Source organism: Calliphora vicina, chromosome 3 (assembly GCF_958450345.1).
Source record: "Calliphora vicina chromosome 3, idCalVici1.1, whole genome shotgun sequence".
In the NCBI taxonomy this organism is placed as follows: domain Eukaryota; kingdom Metazoa; phylum Arthropoda; class Insecta; order Diptera; family Calliphoridae; genus Calliphora; species Calliphora vicina.
The window spans coordinates 34,713,988-34,735,653 of record NC_088782.1 but is presented as its reverse complement, the minus strand read 5'-3'; the positions used below and the strand labels follow the sequence as shown (position 1 = coordinate 34,735,653).

The following is a 21,666-nucleotide window of genomic DNA, read 5'->3' as shown; positions in this document are numbered from 1 at the left end:
CATCCAATCAAAAGTTACAGATTTTTTTTCCGAAAATGACATTTTCCACTGTACAGCTTTTCAGTTTCCAAACTGCTGCCGTTTTTCGAGGGAAAACTGTTTAATAAACAGTATGAGCCTAAAGCACGTTCGTACGCTTCTGTGGTTTTCTTTGTATTCTTCTACGTTTTGTTCTCATTAAACGACGTTGTATTTTGTATCATTTAACATCAAGAAGACAGATTTTTCTAGATTATTTTTCTTCTTGTTTTAAGCTATAAAACCATTTTGCAAATGGCAAAATGAAACTAGTTGAAATTTAAAGCTGAGCGCTGCAAAAAAAAATCACCATTCATTTGTACGTGAATAAGAAACACGCAAAAAGTCATTGAAGCACAGGTGACCAATAGACCCATCACAGTGTGCATGAGAGTGAGTGCACTCCAGCCATATATTGGTTTCAAAAACAAACAACTTGTAGTTTCCACTTGCCACGCTACAATTAGTTTTTCATTTCCTGTTCATACATATTGCATTGTTATTTACTTTGAAAGCAGCGTTGACACATCAACAAGATGTGGCAATGGCAAGTGTCAAATGTACAAAGAGGTTTGTTGATAATTGCCATAGCAGTAATTTGTTGCTCTTGTTTGCCCAAGTGTCAGGCTCAGGGCACTAAATATGGTTTGTTGCCACCCGATAAATCTTGTCCGGATGGTGGTGGCGTGGTGCAATGGACTGGAGGTCAATTTGAATTTCCCTGCGCCTCCACAAAGTCATTGTTTAAGAGCTCGGGTAAATTTATCCCAAAAAATGTTATTGCCACCAGAGCCCAAATAATCAGAGACACCATATTCCTGGCCCTGCCGCGCTATAGAAAAGGTGTGCCCGCTACTTTGGTGAAAACGACCATACTGCCTGGTACCTGTACCACCACTTTCACCCCCTATCCCTGTTGGGACATGCAGGAGGAGGGCAATTGCAAGGCTTTACAGTCCGTAGTCGATTTGGTGGTTGATCAAAACGAGGTCATATGGGTGTTGGATACTGGCATTGTTAATACTTTAGAAACGCCTATACGTAAATGTCCGCCCAAAGTAGTGGCAATTTCAGCCAAAACAGGCAAACTCTTAAAGACCATAGATCTGGATGGTTTAACTTCGACCAATTCTCGTCTACAATATTTAGCTGTTGATTATGCACCCGATGGCGGTTGCTTTGTGTATGTCAGTGATGCTGCTAATCGTGCCATAGTTGTGTTTAACATTCAAGCAGATCGTGGTTTCCGCATCGTTTTGCCTAAAGCAGTCACAACTGGTTGTCGCTTGCGTGATGTTCTGTATATTGCTTTGATTCGACAAGATTGTGGCACTACCGAGTTGTATTTTACGTATTTGAGTACGAGTAAATTGTTTTCGCTGAAATCGGAATATTTGAGAAGTGGTGTGGCGGATGGTAAAATTATGGGTGAGTTAGAAAACAAAATTATTTAAAGTCAAACATATTACATTAACTTATAGAGAAGAAACAAAATTGCAAATGTACTATATGAAGATATGTTAAAATTTAACCCTCTAACCAGCAAGTGTGCCTCAATGCGTGCATTACAAAATACCAATTATAGTGGGAAGGGTTTAATGCGTTTGTGCAGATGTTTGTAACGCCCAAAAATATTAGTCTAACACCCACATTAAATTACCGATCGACTTAGAATCACTTTCTAAGTCGATGAGCGATGCACAGGGCTTAAAAACTTTTTTTTTGTTGGAAATAATTCAGTATCTTGGGAACTATTGGAAATATTGTTACGAAATTTCACATGGTTTGAGCTGAGGTGTTTTCGAGTTGATTTACGTTTGTTCAGTTTCCTAGCGCTAATGGGGGCAGGTACGAAGTCACTCAAAGTTGGTCACCTCGGGTCTCAATTTTTTTAAAAAAATCGCCAAAAATCCATTTATGATCTGAAATTTTGAATATAATTAGTCATTGAGAAGATCTATTCGATTTCGACCCTCCGTAGGCCCGACATACCTAAAAAACCATAAAAAGATCGAGCAGAATTAAAAAAAAAATAAACCAATAAATAACCTACACTTGTAAGCGTAGTTTTTGTAGATCTTCTCAAGGACATTAAAAATTTCAGCTCATTCGGGTCATAAATGGATTTTTGGCGATTTTTTTAAAAAAATTGAGACCCAAGTTGACCAACTTTGAGGGGCTACGCACTGGCCCCCATTGGCCCAAGGAAGCTGAACAAACGTAAATCAACTCGAAAACACCTCAGCTCATACCATGTGAAATGTCGTAACAATATCTCCAATAGTTCCCAAGATACCGAATTATTTCCAAAAAAAGTTTCTAAACCACTGTGCTATGTCCGTCTGGCTGGCTGGCTGGTTGTCTGTCCATGTAAACATTGTGCGCAAAGTACAGGTCGCAATTTTGAAGATATTTCGATAAAATTTGGTACATTTTCTTTTCGACCCAGGGACCAAGCCTATTGAAAATGGCTGAAATCCGTCCATTATTTCATCTAGGCCCCATACAAATGTCTTCCTGAAATTGGGCGTTATCGGTCATAAATGTTTAACTACAATTTCCGCTCCAAATAAGTTTTATATATATAAAATTCATGTCACCAAATTTTGTTACAATCTGTCCATAATTAGTCTAGCTCCCATATAGACCCGCTTCCGAAAATTACTTTAACGTGCATAAATCTCTTAAAAATGTTGGTATACACACAAACTTCAATACAAATAACATTTATATAGACATAAATCTCACGACCTAATTTCATGGTGATCGGTCCATAATTGGTCATAGCTCCCTAAGGCCCATTTCGAAAATTCACGAATATAAATTATTGATATTTTAAAAAAAAAAAATTTTGCTCATTTACTTAGTGTAGGGTATAATATGGTCGGGCTTGACCGGCCATACTTTCTTACCATACTTATGGGGGCTATGACCAATTATGGACCGATCACCATGAAATTAGGTCGTGTGTTTTATGTCTATATGAAAGTTTACTATGAATTTTATGAGTATACCAACATTTTTAAGCGATTTATGCACGTTAGAGTCATTTTCGGAAGCGGGTCTATATGGGAGCTATGACTAATTATGTACCGATCGTAACAAAATTTGGTGAAATGAATTTTGTATATATAAATCTTATTTGGAGCGCAATTTGTGGTGATACATTTATAAATTAAACATTTATGACCAATAAAGTCCAATTTCGGATGGACATTTGTATGGGACTAGGTGAAATAATGGACCGATTTCAGCCAGTTTCAATAGGCTTGGTCTTTGGGCCGAAAAAAAATAATATGTACTAAATTTGATCGAAATATCTACAAAATTGCGACCTGTACTCTGCGCACAAGGTTTACATGGCCAGTCAGCCAACCAGACGGACGGACGGACATCGTTTAATCGACTCAGAAAGTGATCGGTAACTTTAAGGTGGGTGTTATAATATTTTTGGGCGTTACAAACATCTGCACAAACGCATAATACCCTCCCCACTATGGTAGTGTAGGGTATAATGAGGGATATTAATGTGAAACTTCTAAACATTTTGTACGATTTTAATGAAATTTGACATGCGAAAAGAAGAAGTTTTGGCGAGTTTTAGTTTTGAATTTTGACCGGACACGGGTATTATGTATTATGAATAAGGCCTTAAGAAAATAATTTTATAAGGAATAAGTTCATAAAGGAATGAATTTAATATAATTTTAATTCTAATAAATTTAGTCTAAGACATGAAATTCAATATGATTTTACATAAATTTGTGTTTCATTTAATTTAGTAGAATTTGAAATTTTTTTACAAGTTTTTTTCTGACAATTTATGTTCACCGTAATGTTGCGGTAACAAAAATATGTAAAGTTACGATTCATATGATTGTAGCAAACATATATATGATTGTACAATAGTAATTAAGTACATGTTTGTGGCAACCATTTTTAAAATGAAAAATATTATACTTATGGTTATCACAATTCATCATGAACGTGATTGCCTTAAACTATTTACTTAGTACATTCATATTATGGTTATCGCAATTATATAAATAATTACAGTGACCATAATATTGTTTAAAAAAACTTGTAAAATTGTTGAAATGTTTACAGTAAACATATGCAACTATATTATTTCTCTGGGTGTAAGTTAAGCTTATTATTCTTCTAAACATAATTCGGCTTTTAAATATCATTATTTTTTATTATTCTCTTTTGTTCTTATTTTAACTTTTTTTTCCTTTAATTTTTAAATATAGACCTTGGCAAGAAACCATCACGTATGGTCATTATTGGTACGGATAATGGTTCAGCCATCTTTTTCCGCAATGAGGGAGACGCTGAAGTATTCCGCTGGGACACCACCACACCATTTGCTGAAGCAAATTTTAAGCCTGTTTATCGTTCGCCCACCTGTCAGTTGGCCACACATGCGGTGCCCGATTACAAGCGCAACACAATGCGAGTATTACAAAGTAATTTTCCTGATTTTATGCAAAATCGTGTAGGCTGCGGTGCCATACAACAACTGACACTAATGCAGGGCTGTTGGTAACAACAAAGGCCGGCTGTAAAACAATAGCAAGACTAACTTATGGCCTGAGAAGGGAAAATCAGTTTTGAATATTTATTATTATTATTTTATGGTTTTGTGTGCTGTGAGGTAATTTCACTGGATGATTATGTAAAAAGAAGTTAAGTTTGCTCCAAATATGCAGCTATAATAATAATGACATACACACTCAATTTTAGTTATTCTATTTAACATGAGCAATTTAAATTTTTAAACTCCAATTTAGTTTTTAAATTGCTGCTGGCATTTACAACTAAACAGGGCAGTAGTAGTAGTAGTTTTAACATTTTAGTTTCCAAACCATGTGTCAATTTAAATTTATTACCTTTTTTAGAAAGAAGTTTTGATAAATGAACAAAAGTCTGCGTTGTCAGCAAAGGATATAAATGAAAAAAAGTTGTAGTACAAAAGGAAATAAGAATATATATTGTTTTTAATGACTCTTAAGTGGTGTTTTAGTTTAAAATTCTTTTGATATTCAATAATTTCTTATAGGTTTAGGGTTTAGTGAAGGGTTTTTTTTAATAAATATGTGTTATTTTGGTGTGTGGTTTCTTTATGTAAGAGTATTTATTATAAGTAATTATAGTTTTAGTTTAATAGAGAAGATTTTCTTAGGTAACAATGAATTAGCAGGAATTGAAATATGTTTTAATATGTATAAAATTAAATTTAAAGTGATGGTGAATAAAATAACTTTTTTAATTTTGTAAACTTCATATTGTTTTAATTGATTTAATTGTAAAAATGAAATATTTTTTAGTAGGTTGAATTACAAAATAATTGATAATAAATATACATATTACGTGGTTGGTCAATGGGTCAAAATTTGGTTTTCTCAAAGCTTAAGAGGCTCCAAATTACTTCAATAGGGATACTGATTCAACTACCTGCATAAGAAAGAAAAAGACTACGAAATCTAGCAAAAGCTACAATTGTTCACGAGCTAACAATTTTTTTAAAAAAAATTTATGAAACCACTTTGTTCCCTTTTCAACATCTTTAAATTAACATGAGTGCGTATGAGTATTTTTTTTAAAATCAAATGTCTTTTATAATAATCATACGTCCCAAGGTACAGGAGTAGTTCCCTCTTCAACATATTTAAATTAACATGAGTGCGTATGAGTAATTTTTTGGCATCAAATGTCTTTAATAATAATCATACGTCCAAAGGTAAAGGAGTGGTATTTGCATATGGGCAATTCCATGAGAATCGCTACCACGACTGAAAACACAAAAACCCTTGAAAATTTTTTTCAAGATGATTTGAATAGAAGAAAATAATAAAATGTTACTATGTCAAAGTATTTGGATCACATTACAACATTTTAAAGACAAAAATAATAGTTTAAACTGATTATATTTAATTTTTCAATGTTTTAGGTATGTTTTAGGCTAAAATTGCGGCGAAAACTAGGCCCTCAATTAGCTTGTACTATGAAATGAATTTGACTCTGATTTGTTTTCGCTATTGTCAAATTGTGTATTGAAACCGAATGTATATTTTCTATTCACTTTTTTAGTTTTTGTATACTTCCATGTATTTACAGAATATATATTTATTATAAGAGAAAAATCTGTCACGTACGGTATGTCACGTACGGTATTAAATATTATTTATTATAAAATCATTCAAAGATTGTTTTTATTTAAATATGACGGATTGTAAAGGACAAATATTTCGTTTAGTGTAAGAAATTAAAAGAAAACATAACGCCTCTCACGATTCGAATAGTTTCGCATATTTCTACATGATGAGAAAATGAGTTCCGTTTAATGTCACGTACGATATACCCTTATTTCGCTGAATATTTTGGACAACAATATTTCGAAAGAACATTTTATTATTTTAAAATATAGTACACTCTGTATGGAACATAAAGACCAAATTATTTTTCAGATACTCTTATTTTTGCAAATTCTATTTCACTCTATAGGCGTACAAATGTCACGTACGATGATATGGAATTGCCCATATGACTGCTCAACATATTTTGTAAATAAATCAGACATCTAGCTGACTGGTCTGAAAATACTTGAAATCACTAGAGTTTTAACGAATTTTAAATTGGAGTAGTGTATTGATAAAAAAACTTTGACAAAGGAGAGTTTTTTAGTGTTTATAAACCGGATAACCGGTTAGCCGAAATCAATGTTTTTGGTGAACCGGTTAATTTAAAATGTTGATTTTCGGTTAACCGGTTTATCCGGTTTATATCACTCGGTTAACCGGTTTTTAAAAATTGGGACTAAAATTAATAAATCTCATGTTTTGGTGCATTTTTTATATTCATTGTGTACACATTATTTCAAACATTTGCTCTGCTTTGAAACCTTAACTGCTGATTTACTATATAAACCTCTTTACTCTTTATACCCTTCACCATCGCACAGTTGTTTAGAAACATTTTGTTTTGGAAATAATTCGGTAACTTGTGAATTATTGGATATATTGTTACGAAATTTCACATGGTTTGAGCTGAGGTGTTTTCGAGTTGATTTACGTTTGTTCAGCTTCCTAGAGATAATTGGGGCCAGTGCGTAGCCCCCTCAAAATTTTTAATCTCAAATTTTTTTAAAAAAAAATCGTCAAAAATCCATTTATGATCCGAATGAGCTGAAATTTTAAATATAAATATTCCTTGAGAAGATCTACAAAAAATACGCTTACAAGTGTAGGTTATCTCTATTAGTTGAAGAGATATTCAGGTTTATTGATTTATTTTTTTTTTTTAATTTTGCTGGATCTTTTTATGGTTATTTAGATATGGCGGGCCTACTGAGGGTCAGAATTTATTTTTAAAATATCAGCTATATTGACGATAAAATTCTAAATAAAATAAAAAAAACTTGCTAACAGTTATCTGATCTCTATAAAAAGTTATACGCATTCAAAGTTGGAACTTGTAAAAAGGGCCGTATTTTTAGGTTTTTTTCCCAAAAAGCCCATATATATATTTTCTTTTGTAGAAAAAAATTTTCTTCGGGACTATATAGAATTTTTATATGATCCGGAAAGACAACTTAATGCAAAAGCGTGTAAAGGAAAATTTGGCACAGTTAATCGGACATATCACCCCGCAGACCTATCCAAACTTGGCCAATTTTTATGCAAAAAAAATTCAGTTTGAGTAAAAAATTCTAAAAAGGCAAAGCACGGTTCCACGAAAAAGCTCCATATTTGTATAACCCCATATTTTTTTAAATACTTACTAAGTATTTTTACTATCACAGGGTAAATAACGTCACAGTATGCACTTTTCTGAAAAAACTCAGTTTTTGGAACACATTTTCCCCGTTTTAGGAATTTCGGTATTTGAAAATAAAAAATTTCAAAAATTCTAATGCTATTGATTTAAGAACATTTTAGTCTATATTGGTTCCAAATTTTGTTATGATAACTTTAACTGTTAAAATTTTACATTAATTCAAATTTTGTATTTTTATTCTTGGAAAATCACCATATTGTAATTTTTTTTTGTTTTTAAGGCAAATGACGTCCCAAAATTTTAAAAAATTATTTAATTTTACTAAAATATCAATCCTCAGGTCATAGTGTTTTCAACAGTATCAAATACTTATATAAAAAGCCTTTACTTACTCCTCAGAAGTTCCACAAACCTTGCCCGCTTTGACAAATTTGTACGTTTTTTCATATTTTCTAAAGACCCCAGATATCTTCAGGATCCATAATTTCAATAATTCTATCAGACATGTTTTCGAGAAGTTTCCTATTTAAAATCAGCAAAATCGGTCCACAAATGGCTGAGATATGAGGAAAAAACTAGGACAACCTCGATTTTTGACCTTTTTTTGACCTATATCTGGATTACTAAGACATTAACATAGACAATGGATATCTAATGATAGATATTTCAAAGACCTTTGCAACGACGTATATAAGACCATAGTAAGTTGGACCTACAATGGGTCAAAATCGGAAACAAATATTTTTTAACCCGAATTTTTTTTTAAATGAGTTATTTTATTGTAAGTTAACAATAGTTTTAACATCAACATACAAAAGAAAATGATATGAACAAAAAAATTAATGGCTTTGACAGGTGGCGAACCACTAACCTCCCGTTTTCCAGTCAAACACACTAGTTGTGCCAAATGCAAAAGTTCATTACCTACCTGTATAAAAATAAGTACTTAGTCTAGTAAATAAAATAATGTGCTGGGTAACCACCACTCATTACAAATTAATGCATGAAATAACTAGTTGTCATTACAAAAATTCACAAAATTTTTGCTGGGTACATTCTTTCAATAAATTTGACTTCATTAGTGTGTTTTGTACTTAAAATTTTATTTTATTAATCATTTCGTTAGCTTACCCAGCAAAAATTTTGTGAATTTTTGTAATGAGAACTAGTTATTTCATGCATTCTTTTGTAAGGAGTGGTGGTTACCCAGCACATTATTTTATTTACTAGAATAAGTAATTATTTTTATACAGGCTGGTAATGAACTTTTGCATTTAGCACAGCTATCTAGTGTGTTTGACTGGAAAACGGGAGGTTAGTGGTTCGCCACCTGTCAAAGCCATTAATTGTTTTGTTCATATCATATTCATTTATATGTTGATGTTAAAACTATTGTTAACTTCCAATAAAATAACTCGTACATGGAGCAGTGAGTTAGCAGCTTGACTATCAAACACAAGCAAATAATGTGACTGTTCGATTCCCACACTTTAAAATATTTTTTTTTTTAAATTTTAAAATTTTTTTTTTTGTTTTTTTCAATTTTTTTTCTGTGAAAAAAAAATTCGGGTTAAAATTTTTTTCCAATTTTGACCCATTGTAGGTCCATCTTACTATGGTCTTATATACGTCGTTGCAAACGTCTTTGAAATATCTATCATTAGATATCCATATTGTCTATATTAATGTCTTAGTAATCCAGATATAGGTCAAAAATCGAGGTTGTCCCGGTTTTTTGCTCATATCTCCGTTATTTGTGGACCGATTTTGCTGATTTTAAATAGCAAAATTCTCGAAAGCATGTACGACAGAATTATTGAAGATTTGGATCCCGAAGATATCTGGGGTCTTCAGAAAATTGATTTCAACAGACAGACGGACAGACATACGGACATGGCTTAATCGACTCCGCTATCTATAAAGATCCAGAATATATATACTTTATAGGGTCGGAAATGAAAAATGTAGAAATTACAAACGGAATGACAAACTTATATATGGGGGATTTCATGTCAAGTGAACCAACTTTTGAAATCGATGTCTTCCGATCGGGATGAAATTTGCACCAAGGTTAGCTCTATTGGATAGTAACTCAGACACAATTTTTCAACAACATCGGTCGAGAACTCTCTGAGTTATAGGGGGTAAAATTTTGACAATTTGGTCAAACAGGGGTTTTTTCTTATCCATGTAACTTATTACCTATTGTTCTTAGCAAAATGTGTTCCAAATAGTATAGATAGCTATTTCTTCGATCTTTCGAAAAAAAATATTTAAAAAAAAAATAAAAAATTTTTAATATTTTTTTTCCGAAATCAAAAACTTTTTTGACTTTTTTTTAAAATACGCTATTTTTTTTTATTTTTTTTTTTTCTTAAAATAAAGTTTAGATATTTTCCTTGAACACCTACTTGGTCGCTTAGTGGGATGCGGGTGGGATATCTATCAAAATAAATATTTTGTAACTCAAAACATAAAATTTTTGACTTTTTTTGCAAAATCAAAAACTTTGTTGACTTTTTTTTTTCAAAATGGACCCTTTTTTAATCTTTTTTTTTAGGTCAAACAAAAGCTTAGATATTATCCTTGAAGACCCTTTTGGTCGCTTAGTGGGATGCGAGTGGGATATCTATCAAAATAAATATTTTTTAACTCAAGACTTACAATTTTTGACTTTTTTTTTTGCAAATACGATTTTTTTTCCAAATGGGCCCTTTTTTTAAAATTTTTTTTGTAGTCAAAAGAAAGCTTAGGTCCATTCCTTTAAGATATTTTTAGTCCCTTAGTGGGATGCGAGTAGGATATCTATCAAAATAAATATTTTGTAACGCAAGACATACAATTTTTTAATTTTTTTTTGCAAAATCAAAATTTTTTTCCAATATGGGCCCTTTTTTAATTTTTTTTTTTTGCTCAAAAGAAAGCCTAGGTCCATTCCTTTAAGATATTTTTAGTCCCTTAGTGGGATGCGAGTGGGATATCTATCAAAATAAATATTTTGTAACGCAAGACATACAATTTTTTAATTTTTTTTTGCAAAATCGAAATTTTTTTCCAATATGGGACTTTTTTTTAAAAATTTTTTTTGCTCAAAAGAAAGCTTAGGTCTTTTCCTTTAAGACCTATTTTGTCACTTAGGAAGATGTGAGTAGGATATCTATTAAAATAAAAATGTTGTAACTCAAGACATTCAATTATTGACTTTTTTTTTGCAAATTCGAATTTTTTTTCAAAATGGGCCCTTTTTTAAAAATTTTTTTTTAGTCAAAAGAAAGCTTAGGTCCATTCCTTTAAGATATTTTAGGTCCCTTAGTGGGATACGAGTGGGATATCTATCAAAATAAATATTTTGTAACTCAAGATATACAATTTTTGATTTTTTGGCAAAATCAAAAACTTTTTTGACTTTTTTTTTAAAATGGGCCCTTTTTGTAATTCTTTTTTTTGCTATAAAGAAAGCTTAGGCCTATTCCTTTAAGATGGTTTTGATCGCTTAGTGGGATGCGAGTGGGATATATATCAAAATAAATGTTTTGTAACTCAAGACATACAATTTTTGTGTTAAAACATTTATTTTGATAGATATCCCACTCGCATCCCACTAAGGGACTAAAAATATCTTAAAGGAATGGACCTAGGCTTTCTTTTGAGCAAAAAAAAAATTAAAAAAGGGCCCATATTGGAAAAAAATTTTGATTTTGCAAAAAAAAATTAAAAAATTGTATGTCTTGCGTTACAAAATATTTATTTTGATAGATATCCTACTCGCATCCCACTAAGGGACTAAAAATATCTTAAAGGAATGGACCTAAGCTTTCTTTTGACTACAAAAAAAATTTTAAAAAAAGGGCCCATTTGGAAAAAAAATCGTATTTGCAAAAAAAAAAGTCAAAAATTGTAAGTCTTGAGTTAAAAAATATTTATTTTGATAGATATCCCACTCGCATCCCACTAAGCGACCAAAAGGGTCTTCAAGGATAATATCTAAGCTTTTGTTTGACCTAAAAAAAAAGATTAAAAAAGGGTCCATTTTGAAAAAAAAAAGTCAACAAAGTTTTTGATTTTGCAAAAAAAGTCAAAAATTTTATGTTTTGAGTTACAAAATATTTATTTTGATAGATATCCCACTCGCATCCCACTATGCAACCAAGTAGGTGTTCAAGGAAAATATCTAAACTTTATTTTAAGAAAAAAAAAAAAATAAAAAAAAATAGCGTATTTTAAAAAAAAGTCAAAAAAGTTTTTGATTTCGGAAAAAAAATATTAAAAATTTTTTATTTTTTTTTTTAAATATTTTTTTTCGAAAGATCGAAGAAATAGCTATCTATACTATTTGGAACACATTTTGCTAAGAACAATAGGTAATAAGTTACATGGATAAGAAAAAACCCCTGTTTGACCAAATTGTCAAAATTTTACCCCCTATAACTCAGAGAGTTCTCGACCGATGTTGTTGAAAAATTGTGTCTGAGTTACTATCCAATAGAGCTAACCTTGGTGCAAATTTCATCCCGATCGGAAGACATCGATTTCAAAAGTTGGTTCACTTGACATGAAATCCCCCATATACCCTTCTCACAAAGGTGAAGGGTATAAAAATGTGATTTTCATATGATTAAAACAAGTACCTATTATATATTTAGTAACATATTTAGATAGTTTTTTCGAAGCCGGTTAACCGAGAAACTGGTTTTCTAAAATAGGCCAATTTTTGGTTAACCGACAAACCGTTTTTTTAAAAAGTCGGTTTTTAATAAACACTAGAGTTTTTAAAAAGATAACCTGTTATCAACTTAACGACCAGGAATACTTGCGTTTGATCCTTATGAATGCATGCCTGAGGTGCAGTACTTTAGACCCCTTTAGAGCCGCTCATGAGTGGTTTTATTCGGGAATACTCCTCGGCTATGACTTTGTCATATTTCATGACAAGCGGATCAGCCACTTAGAAATGACAGATTTATTTACAAAGTACTTTTGAGTCAGTCCCACAGTGGATTATAATAAAATGTTTAATATTAATGAATTCTCTCTTTTCAATCCGTTGCTAAGTTTATTAAAGGCAAATATATTATTTGATTTAAAACAAAAAATAAATTTCATTATTTTAGCTAAAACTTGGGTAGGTTTGTTAAAATAATGTTAGACAATTGTAGGTAGGGGTAATTCATAAAAACAAAATCCTCCTACATGCGCTAAGATAATAAACAAGAGATGCTGAAACATTGGACTGGAACATACATATGTATATATATTTGGGTGGCCCAAAGAAATTGTCAATATTCCTAACTAATATAAAAGATAATGCCCAGCTGTATTGGTCTTCTCAAACAAACTTTCGACATTTTATTTTTCCTCCATACAAATGAGGCTACGCCTAATGTATATGAATAAACGTATGTATAATATGACGGCCAACTTAATTCCTTGTTAAGACGACCATAAAAAATATCCTGTTTTTATTACCATACGCCATAAAAATAGCTTAACACAGAAAGTTTTTGTAAAGTAGGTGGATATGATATTTAAAGGGATTTATTAAGCATTTTATTGGACTAGGAGACAAGCAGCTGCTGTAAATCTAAGATAATTAGTTTATAACAGACAGTTAGCCATTGTTAAAGTAAAAATCTACTTATTTTATAAGCAGCCAAAAAGCGGGCTAAAAAATTAACTAAATTTTGCATACACCTTTAAATAATTTGGCTATTTTAAATTTCTGTATAAGTTACAAATCTTTTGACAAACCCTTTTGTACTTCCCATCTCTTAACAGCTTAAGTTTCGAGCGACATAACATAAATATGGGGGGGATTTCATGTCAACTGAAAAAACTTTTGATAGCGATGTATTCCGATCGGGATGAAATTTGCACCAAGCGACCAAAAGCTCTTATAGGAAAATACCAAAGCTTTCTTATGAGAAAAAAAAATTTTTTTTGAAAAAAAGTCAACAACATTTTTGATTTTGAATTTATTGTGTTAGATATCCAACTCACTTCCCACTAAGCAACCAAAAAGTCCATCAAGGAAAATACCTAAGCTTTCTAAGACAAAAAAGTTTTTGATTTCGGAAAAAAATTATTAAAAATTTTTTTTATTTATTTTTTTTTAATTTTTTTTCGAAAGATTGAAGAAATAGCTATCTTAACTATTTGGGACACATTTTGCTAAGAACAATAGGTAATAAGTTACATGGATGGCAAAAAACACCTCTTTGTCTTAGAGAGTTCTTGACCGATTTTGTGTCTGAATTACTACCCAATAGGACTAACGATGATGCTTTAATCATAGCAAGTCAAGAATTTAATATAAAACGTACATGAACAAAAGTAATTGAAAAAAAATTTTACATGTATTGACTTTGAAAACCTTAAGAACCCTAATTCTCTGGACGATTTTGATAATATTGCTTTATGCGACGTAATGATGACCAGTTAATGCATATGTAAAATGTGAAGATGAAAATGTGGAAAAAGTTTGTCATACCATTTGCAATATTTATATTTTTCATTTGCGATCCCATATTCGCGCAGTCAATATAGCCCTGCTAGGCTATCTGTAAAAAATTAACATTCCGATGCCACCATATAACTTACAAATATGATTGATACATCAATATATCAATTGCTTTTTGTAATTACTTGCCTCCAATGATATCGCTGTTCTTTTCGCAGCCTAAAAGTACTATTGTTTGTTAAGTTCTTTAAAATCACTGAACTTTTACTTCTACCATTACCAATTACTTGTTATTAATTGCATTAATTGCTCTTACAATAAATTAAAAACAATTTGCAAAATTAAAAACACAATAAACCTCTTTTTCTTGTTTTTCGCTTTCAACGTCAATTAAATGCAACAGTGCACGGTGGTCAATTTCGGCCAAAAATCCATAACTTCTTTATTTCTTCATAAAAATGTTTGAAATTTGGTATTTGTATTATGTTATTAACCGATCGATCGATAAATATTTCGATGTTCAAATACAGGGTTTGGCCAAATAAGCATGTACGTTCGAAAAGTATCAAAAAAAAATTTCATATAAGTGGCTGAAATTTAGTCCAAAAATAAAGAATGAAATATGTGATCGAAAAAAAATTTGATTTAAAAGAATCGAAATGTGTACGTAATTGTCGTTCTAATAAGATATAAAAGACAAAAATTGGTTAAAAAATGTTAAAGTTATTAAAAAATTTTAACTTTGACCTTCACGATTTAAGGGTTAAAGTTTTCCGATTTTAGTAAAACTTTCAGACTATATTTTAAATTACCTGTACTATATTATTCTGGATAGATTTTACTTTAAAATCATAACAGTAAGGAAATTAGGTTCATTCTCCAAAATATGGCCAAAATATTAGTTTTTCTCGAAAATCTCAAAATTTAACTCGCTGGTACGGAAAAACTATAGGAGGTATTTCATATTTTTATTCCCTATTATGTTGTCAATAAATCCCCATGTGATGATCAAAAAATTCTAAAATTTGTTAAACAAAATTTTTAAAAATTTTAAATTGGAGTTTTGAAACAGCCGTTAAAAAAAATAATTTTTTTTGGTCATACCTTGGAATAGGTTAGCGGTATCCTACGAAGACAAAAACTCATATACAAGTAAATATCGATATATTCTAAGTAAAAATAAACTTTTATTTTAATATTTATCAAAATATGTTAATTTTGTTCCTACATTTCATGTTCTAGTGGCCTGAGACACATTAATGGCCTGGCGATTTTTTAATAACTTTAACATTTTTTAACCAATTTTTTTCTTTTATATCTTATTAGAACGACAATTACGTACACATTTCGATTCTTTTAAATCAAATTGCAAAAGTAATTACTTAATGGCAAAATTTTTACAAAAACTGAAAAAAATGCATTTTTTCCCCTTGTAAATGCACCTCAAAACTAAATCGCTAAGTCGGCACGGGTTGCCCTTCTTAGAACAAGCTAAACATTTTTTTGGTGGTATTTTATGTCATTACACAATTTTTCAGGGGGTTCCGTCTCAACATTTCCAAAAATTTAATTCTAAGGGACACTCTATTATACAGGGTTTGTCCAAATAATCATCTACGTTTTGAAATTATCGGAAAAGTTAGGTTATTCATGTAAAATTTGAAATTTGGTGTACATTTAAGAAAAACACACTTGATCCATCGCAAAAAATATTAGAAATTGCATACAGGAGTTGGCCAAATAAACATTGACGTTATAAAAGTATCAAAAAAAGTATATAATTTTTGTAAATGGCTTTAATTAGGTTTATAATTAAAAATAACATAAATGATCCATTGAAAATATTTCGACATACAAATACATGATTTGGCCAAATCAGAATAGATGTAAATACATCTCAAACTTACATAATTTTTGAAATTGATCAACAAAATACAAAAAAAATGTGTAAAATATGAAGGTACTGAAATTGTCCTGGTTATTGGAATGGCAAATAATTGCAGCTGAAATTTATAGTACTTACTCTTGATACTTTACAGTATTAGATGTAGTTTACACTTAACCTCTAATAGCCCCATTTAATTTGTTCCGGCCTTTAAATTTTTTTTTTAATTTATTTTCTATAGATTTAAAACTATTTCCTAATTACCTCACCTTTATATAAAAAGAACACGCAAAAACTTCTTAATAACTACGTGGAATAGTTAACTGGTAACTGTTTTATAAAAACATGTGCTAATTTGCAAAAAAAAACTTTAAAGGAAAAAAGCACAGGCTACTTCCATTCAAAAGTAAAAAATCACACTTTTCTAATACTAAAATGGCAAGAAAAAACCTTTGACTTTACAGCATTATAAATAGCCACATAGTTACTTTATAGCCAAAATAATAATGATAATGTATATTCTGAAGTGTTAAGAAAATTTTACCATCAAAATTTTATAAAAAAAAACAAAAAAAAAACCTTTTTGGCCGGAATTTACCACTGTGCAGTGGCATAAAATCAATACCATATGGATAAATAATAAAAAAATATCAGTGGCAAGGCAAACTCCAAGATAAAAATTGAGAAGAAAAGCAAAATATTGCACTGCTGGACTTAAATTGTGTGTGGGCAATTTATAAGCCCAATTACACTAGTTTACAAGGTTTTTGCTCATGAATTAAAACATATGGGGATTTGTGTATTTAGGTCTTCTAACTTCGGAAAAAATATTAAAAAAATTCCAGGACGTCAAACTTTTAAGATATTTATTAAAAACGAAACATATAAAAATGTACATTAAATTAGGACAACAAAATTAAAAGTGAAGTGTTTAGACCTCTTTTTATAATTATTTTCATTTGTCTCCCTCTCGACACTTTAACAGTAGTCTCCTAGCATATTCTGATCCCAAAAACCTTGATAATTCCTCTCGAAAAACTTCAAATCTTGATGGAAACGCTCTCCATGTTCGTCACTCATGTGTCCGAGGTTTTCCGGGAAAAAATTCACATGAGAATATAAAAAGTTAATTTTGAGCGATATATTTACACCCATCAGTTCGAAATTATGTAATAAATTCGCAACAATATCTTTGTAATTTTGACTTTACTTATTCCCCAAAAATTCTTGAACAACAAGTTAAAAAGAATTCCGTGCTGCATTTTCAACATCGGTTAATAGGCACTCAAATTTGGTATCAACCAAATTTTTTCTTCTTTGAGGACCCGCAAATATCCCTTCTTTTATTTTAGCCTCAGAAAGATTCGGGAACACGCTGCATAAATATTGAAATGCTGGTTTTGTCTTATGTAAAGCTTTTACGAAATTTGTTAATGTAAATAAGCGTTTTGCAGTGTTTGTGTTATAGGAAAACCTCGATTTGACTGAATAATTTTTCCGCAAATAACACAAAAATGGTCTGGGTTTATTTTACAATTCCTAGAAGACATTTTAAAATAGTTTTTACTTTAGAGTTTTGTATTTAATAGCGATTTATTAACCTTTATCTACAGGAAAGATGTACTTTTAAACAGTATTTATTTTTTTCCCGTTGATTTTTTTTGGAATTTGTCAAAAGAATACAACTCTGAAAGTATCTAGTAGCTTCGCCAGAGTGTTGAGTACCCAAAAACGATGTAAATACTTAATTACTACAATTCGGTACACTACAGTATGTATTAGTAGTACTCAGGGCAGGTGAAAAATAAAAACCTATATATCTCAAAATTTTGACGTATAGGTGGGAAACAAAAAATGGTCAATTAACTAGCATCCCTAGCTCTTCTCAAAAATATAAGTTTCATTCCATGAGCAAACAAAAATGTCTGATTTGTAAACTAGTGTTATCAACGCCATCTTCATGAACACCAACATCATTAGCTCTTTATTTGCCATTTTATGATCAACATCTGTGTGGCAGTGAAGTCAATAAATAATTTATATAGTTTTTGGTTTTTATGCAGTGGTAGTTTTAGTTTCAGAAATACTATATGGAATTTAATCACAGCTTATTACCACTTTTTTCCGATCGACCCCATTGTGCAACAAAAGATGTTGAGATAGCAGTCTACTCAAATCATAAATTTTAAAATCGTTATATGAAATATTTATTTAGCCTGTTTTGGATAATCTATTTTTATTATAAAATTTATTTCTTAAAAACTCGTTACTTTTCTTATACAATAACTCAACACTTGACCCAGGTTTCGAAGTTGGTGTCAATGAGTTTTACGATTTTCCTTGAGAAACGTGTCGGTTTGATAAAATCTGTATAAATGACAACTTAAGTAAAAGCAAAAGTGCCTTAAGAAATTTCAAAGATTTTAAACTCTAACTCCCATTTTTTCAATATCTGGTTATCGTTTTTGGTAACGATAAACAATTAACATTTTTTTATGATCGTCACGATAATAAAAAACCAGAGATTGAGAAAATGGGGGTAATAAATATAAAATTTAAGATAAATAAAATAGAGTTTATTTTGTAGCATATTTATGGGGATATTTATAAGTTAATTTTAAATGGGTTTGAGCCAAAGGAATAATTGTTAAGAACTGCGATCAATGGAAGAATATTGGTAAATTATAAAAGAAACATTAGAGTAGATGTATACCTTACTACTAGTATAATACGGCCACTAATTTTTGTGCATTTTGTATAATAATAACTCCATATTGTATTGAACAGTTTGTTGCTCTTATAAGTAAATTGAAATCCTATTTATTCCCAACACCACCATAGTGGGGAGGGTATTATGCGTTTGTGCAGATGTTTGTAACGCCCAACAATATTATTCTAACACCCACCTTAAAGTATACCGATCGACTTAGAATCACTTTCTGAGTCGATTAGTGTCCGTCCGTCCGTCTGGTTGGCTGGCTGGCTGGCTGGCTGGCTGGCTGGCTGGCTGGCTGGCTGGCTGGCTGGCTGGCTGGCTGGCTGGCTGGCTGGCTGGCTGGCTGGCTGGCTGGCTGGCTGGCTGTCCATGTAAACCTTGTGCGCAGAGTACAGGTCGCAATTTTGAAGATATTTCGATGAAATTTGGTACATATTATTTTTTCGGCTCAAGAACCAAGCCTATTGAAACTGGCTGAAATCGGTCCACTATTTCACCTAGCCCCCATACAAATGTCCTCCCGAAATTGGACTTTATCCACAAATTCCGCTCCAAATAAGTTTTATATACACAAAATTCATGTCACCAAATTTTGTTACGATCGGTCCATAATTTGTCATAGCTCCCATATAGACCCGCTTCCGAAAATCACTTTAACGTGCATAAATCGCTTAAAAATGTTGGTATACACACAAAATTCAACATAGTTAACTTTAATATAGACATAAATCACACGACCTACTTTCATGGTGATCGGTCCATAGCATCCATATAATAAGGCCCACTTCCGAAAATCACTCAAAAATATAAATTATTGAAATTTTAAAAGAAAAATGTTTTTGCTCTTTTACTTAGTCTAGGGTATTATATGGTCGGGCTTGACCGACCATACTTCCTTACTTGTTCTTATAAAATTTATGTCTTAAAAACTCTTTACTTTTATTATACAATAACTCAACACTTGACCCAGGTTTCGAAGTTGGTGTCAATGAGTTTTACGATTTTCCTTGAGAAACGTGTCGGTTTGATAAAATCTGTATAAATGACAACTTAAGTAAAAGCAAAAGTGCCATAAGAAATTTCAAAGATTTTAAACTCTAAAATAAATATAAAATTTAAGATAAATAAAATATAGTTTATTTTGTAGCATATTTATGGGGATATTTATAAGTTAATGTAAAATGGGTTTGAGCCAAAGGAATAATTGTTCAGAATTACGATCAATGGAAAAAGAATATTGGTTAATTACCTTTCTACCAGTACAATACGGCCACTAATTTTTGTGCATTTTGTATAATAATAACTCCATATTATATTGAACAGTTTGTTGCTCTTATAAGTAAATTGAAATCCTATTTTTTGTATGATTTCACACAGCTCTAGTGTTGTCTATCATACCAAACAAATTTTATTATAATGCTCGAGAGCACAATTTCCCATAAAAAAACCTAAGTATTTTTGGGAGAAAATATATTTTTATACAATTTATTTTGAAAAGGTTTATTGTAACTTACAAATTAACCTCAATTGAATAGAATCAAACAGAATAGGTGCATACGAAATTCAATTCGAAACCACATGCAATTAACAAAAGAATTGAATTTGTTGAAGCAAAAGACCAAACGAAAAAGCAAAAATAAATTTAAACAAGAAAATAAAAAAAGTAAAATAATAAATAAATGTATTTAAATGTTTTCAATTTTGTTTTTTGTATTGTAAAAAAAATCGAAATTGAACTCATATTAATGATAAAGTGGCATTAATGAATTTTTCGGTTTTCATTCCAATATGTTTTATACCCTACACCATAGAATAAAATAATCATAGAAGCGTTACTGAGAGACAAAAAACCTAAGAATTTTGTCAAAAACCTAAGTCTTGCAACAGCCATAAAATTTGGGAGAGTAATTATTTTTACTCTCAGATTACTCTCAGTTGAGCCTCTAGTTCCATCCTATGCCCTACACCACTATAGTGGGGTGGGTATGTTGGGTTAGTGCTGAAAGTATTCCGGGGGACATTTTTATGGGGACTAGGTGAAAGCTAATTTTTCGCCTCAAGGCCGAGCCTATTAAAACTATCTGAAATCGGTACAATATTTCACCTAGCACTGATCAAAAAAATTCCTCCCGAAATAGGACTTTATCGGTTATAAATGTTTAATTTATATATGATGGATTTCATGTCAAGTTAACCGATCGGGCTAAAATTTTCACCAAGATTATTCGTATTGGATAGTAATTCAGACACAATATTAGTCTAACACCCACCTTAAAGTATACCGATCAACTTAGAATCACTTTCTGAGTCGATTAAACGGTGTCCGTCCGTCCGTCTGGTCGGCTGGCTGGCTGTCCATGTAAACCTTGTGCGCAGAGTACAGGTCACAATTTTGACGATATTTCGATCAAATTTGGTACATATTACATCTTCGGCCCAAGGACCAAGCCTATTGAAACTGGCTGAAATCGGTGCATTATTTCACCTAGCCCCCATACAAATGTCCTTCCGAAATTGGACTTTATCGGTCATAAATGTTTAATTTATAAATGTATCTCCACAAATTGCGCTTCAAATAAGTTTTATATATATGCAAAATTCATGTCACCAAATTTTGTCACGTTCGGTCCATAATTACTCATAGCTCCCATATAGACCCGCTACCGGAAATCACTTGAACGTGCATAAATCGCTTAAAAATGTTGGTATACTCACAAGTTAACATAGTAGACTTTCATATAGACATAAATCACACTACCAAATTCCATGGTGATCGGTCCATAATTGGTCATAGCTCCCATATAAGACCCA

At 31.2% G+C, this 21,666-nt stretch overlaps 1 protein-coding gene across 1 annotated transcript; it reads left to right on the top strand.

The window, feature by feature from the left end:
• The first annotated feature begins 554 nt into the window (after positions 1–554).
• On the top strand, positions 555–4,567 carry yellow-g2 (L-dopachrome tautomerase yellow-g2). Its single transcript, XM_065505739.1, has 2 exons — positions 555–1,446; positions 4,272–4,567. Exons 1-2 carry the CDS (start codon positions 555–557, stop codon positions 4,565–4,567), a joined length of 1,188 nt encoding a protein of 395 aa, XP_065361811.1.
• The last annotated feature ends 17,099 nt before the right edge of the window (positions 4,568–21,666 follow it).

Excerpts from the sequence above, each read along its gene's own strand:
- yellow-g2 (XM_065505739.1), top strand. The coding sequence starts at position 555 with ATGTGGCAATGGCAAGTGTCAAATGTACAAAGAGGTTTGTTGATAATT. Across the intron at positions 1,447-4,271 it reads GGCGGATGGTAAAATTATGG|ACCTTGGCAAGAAACCATCA; the intron begins GTGAGTTAGAAA and ends TTTTAAATATAG.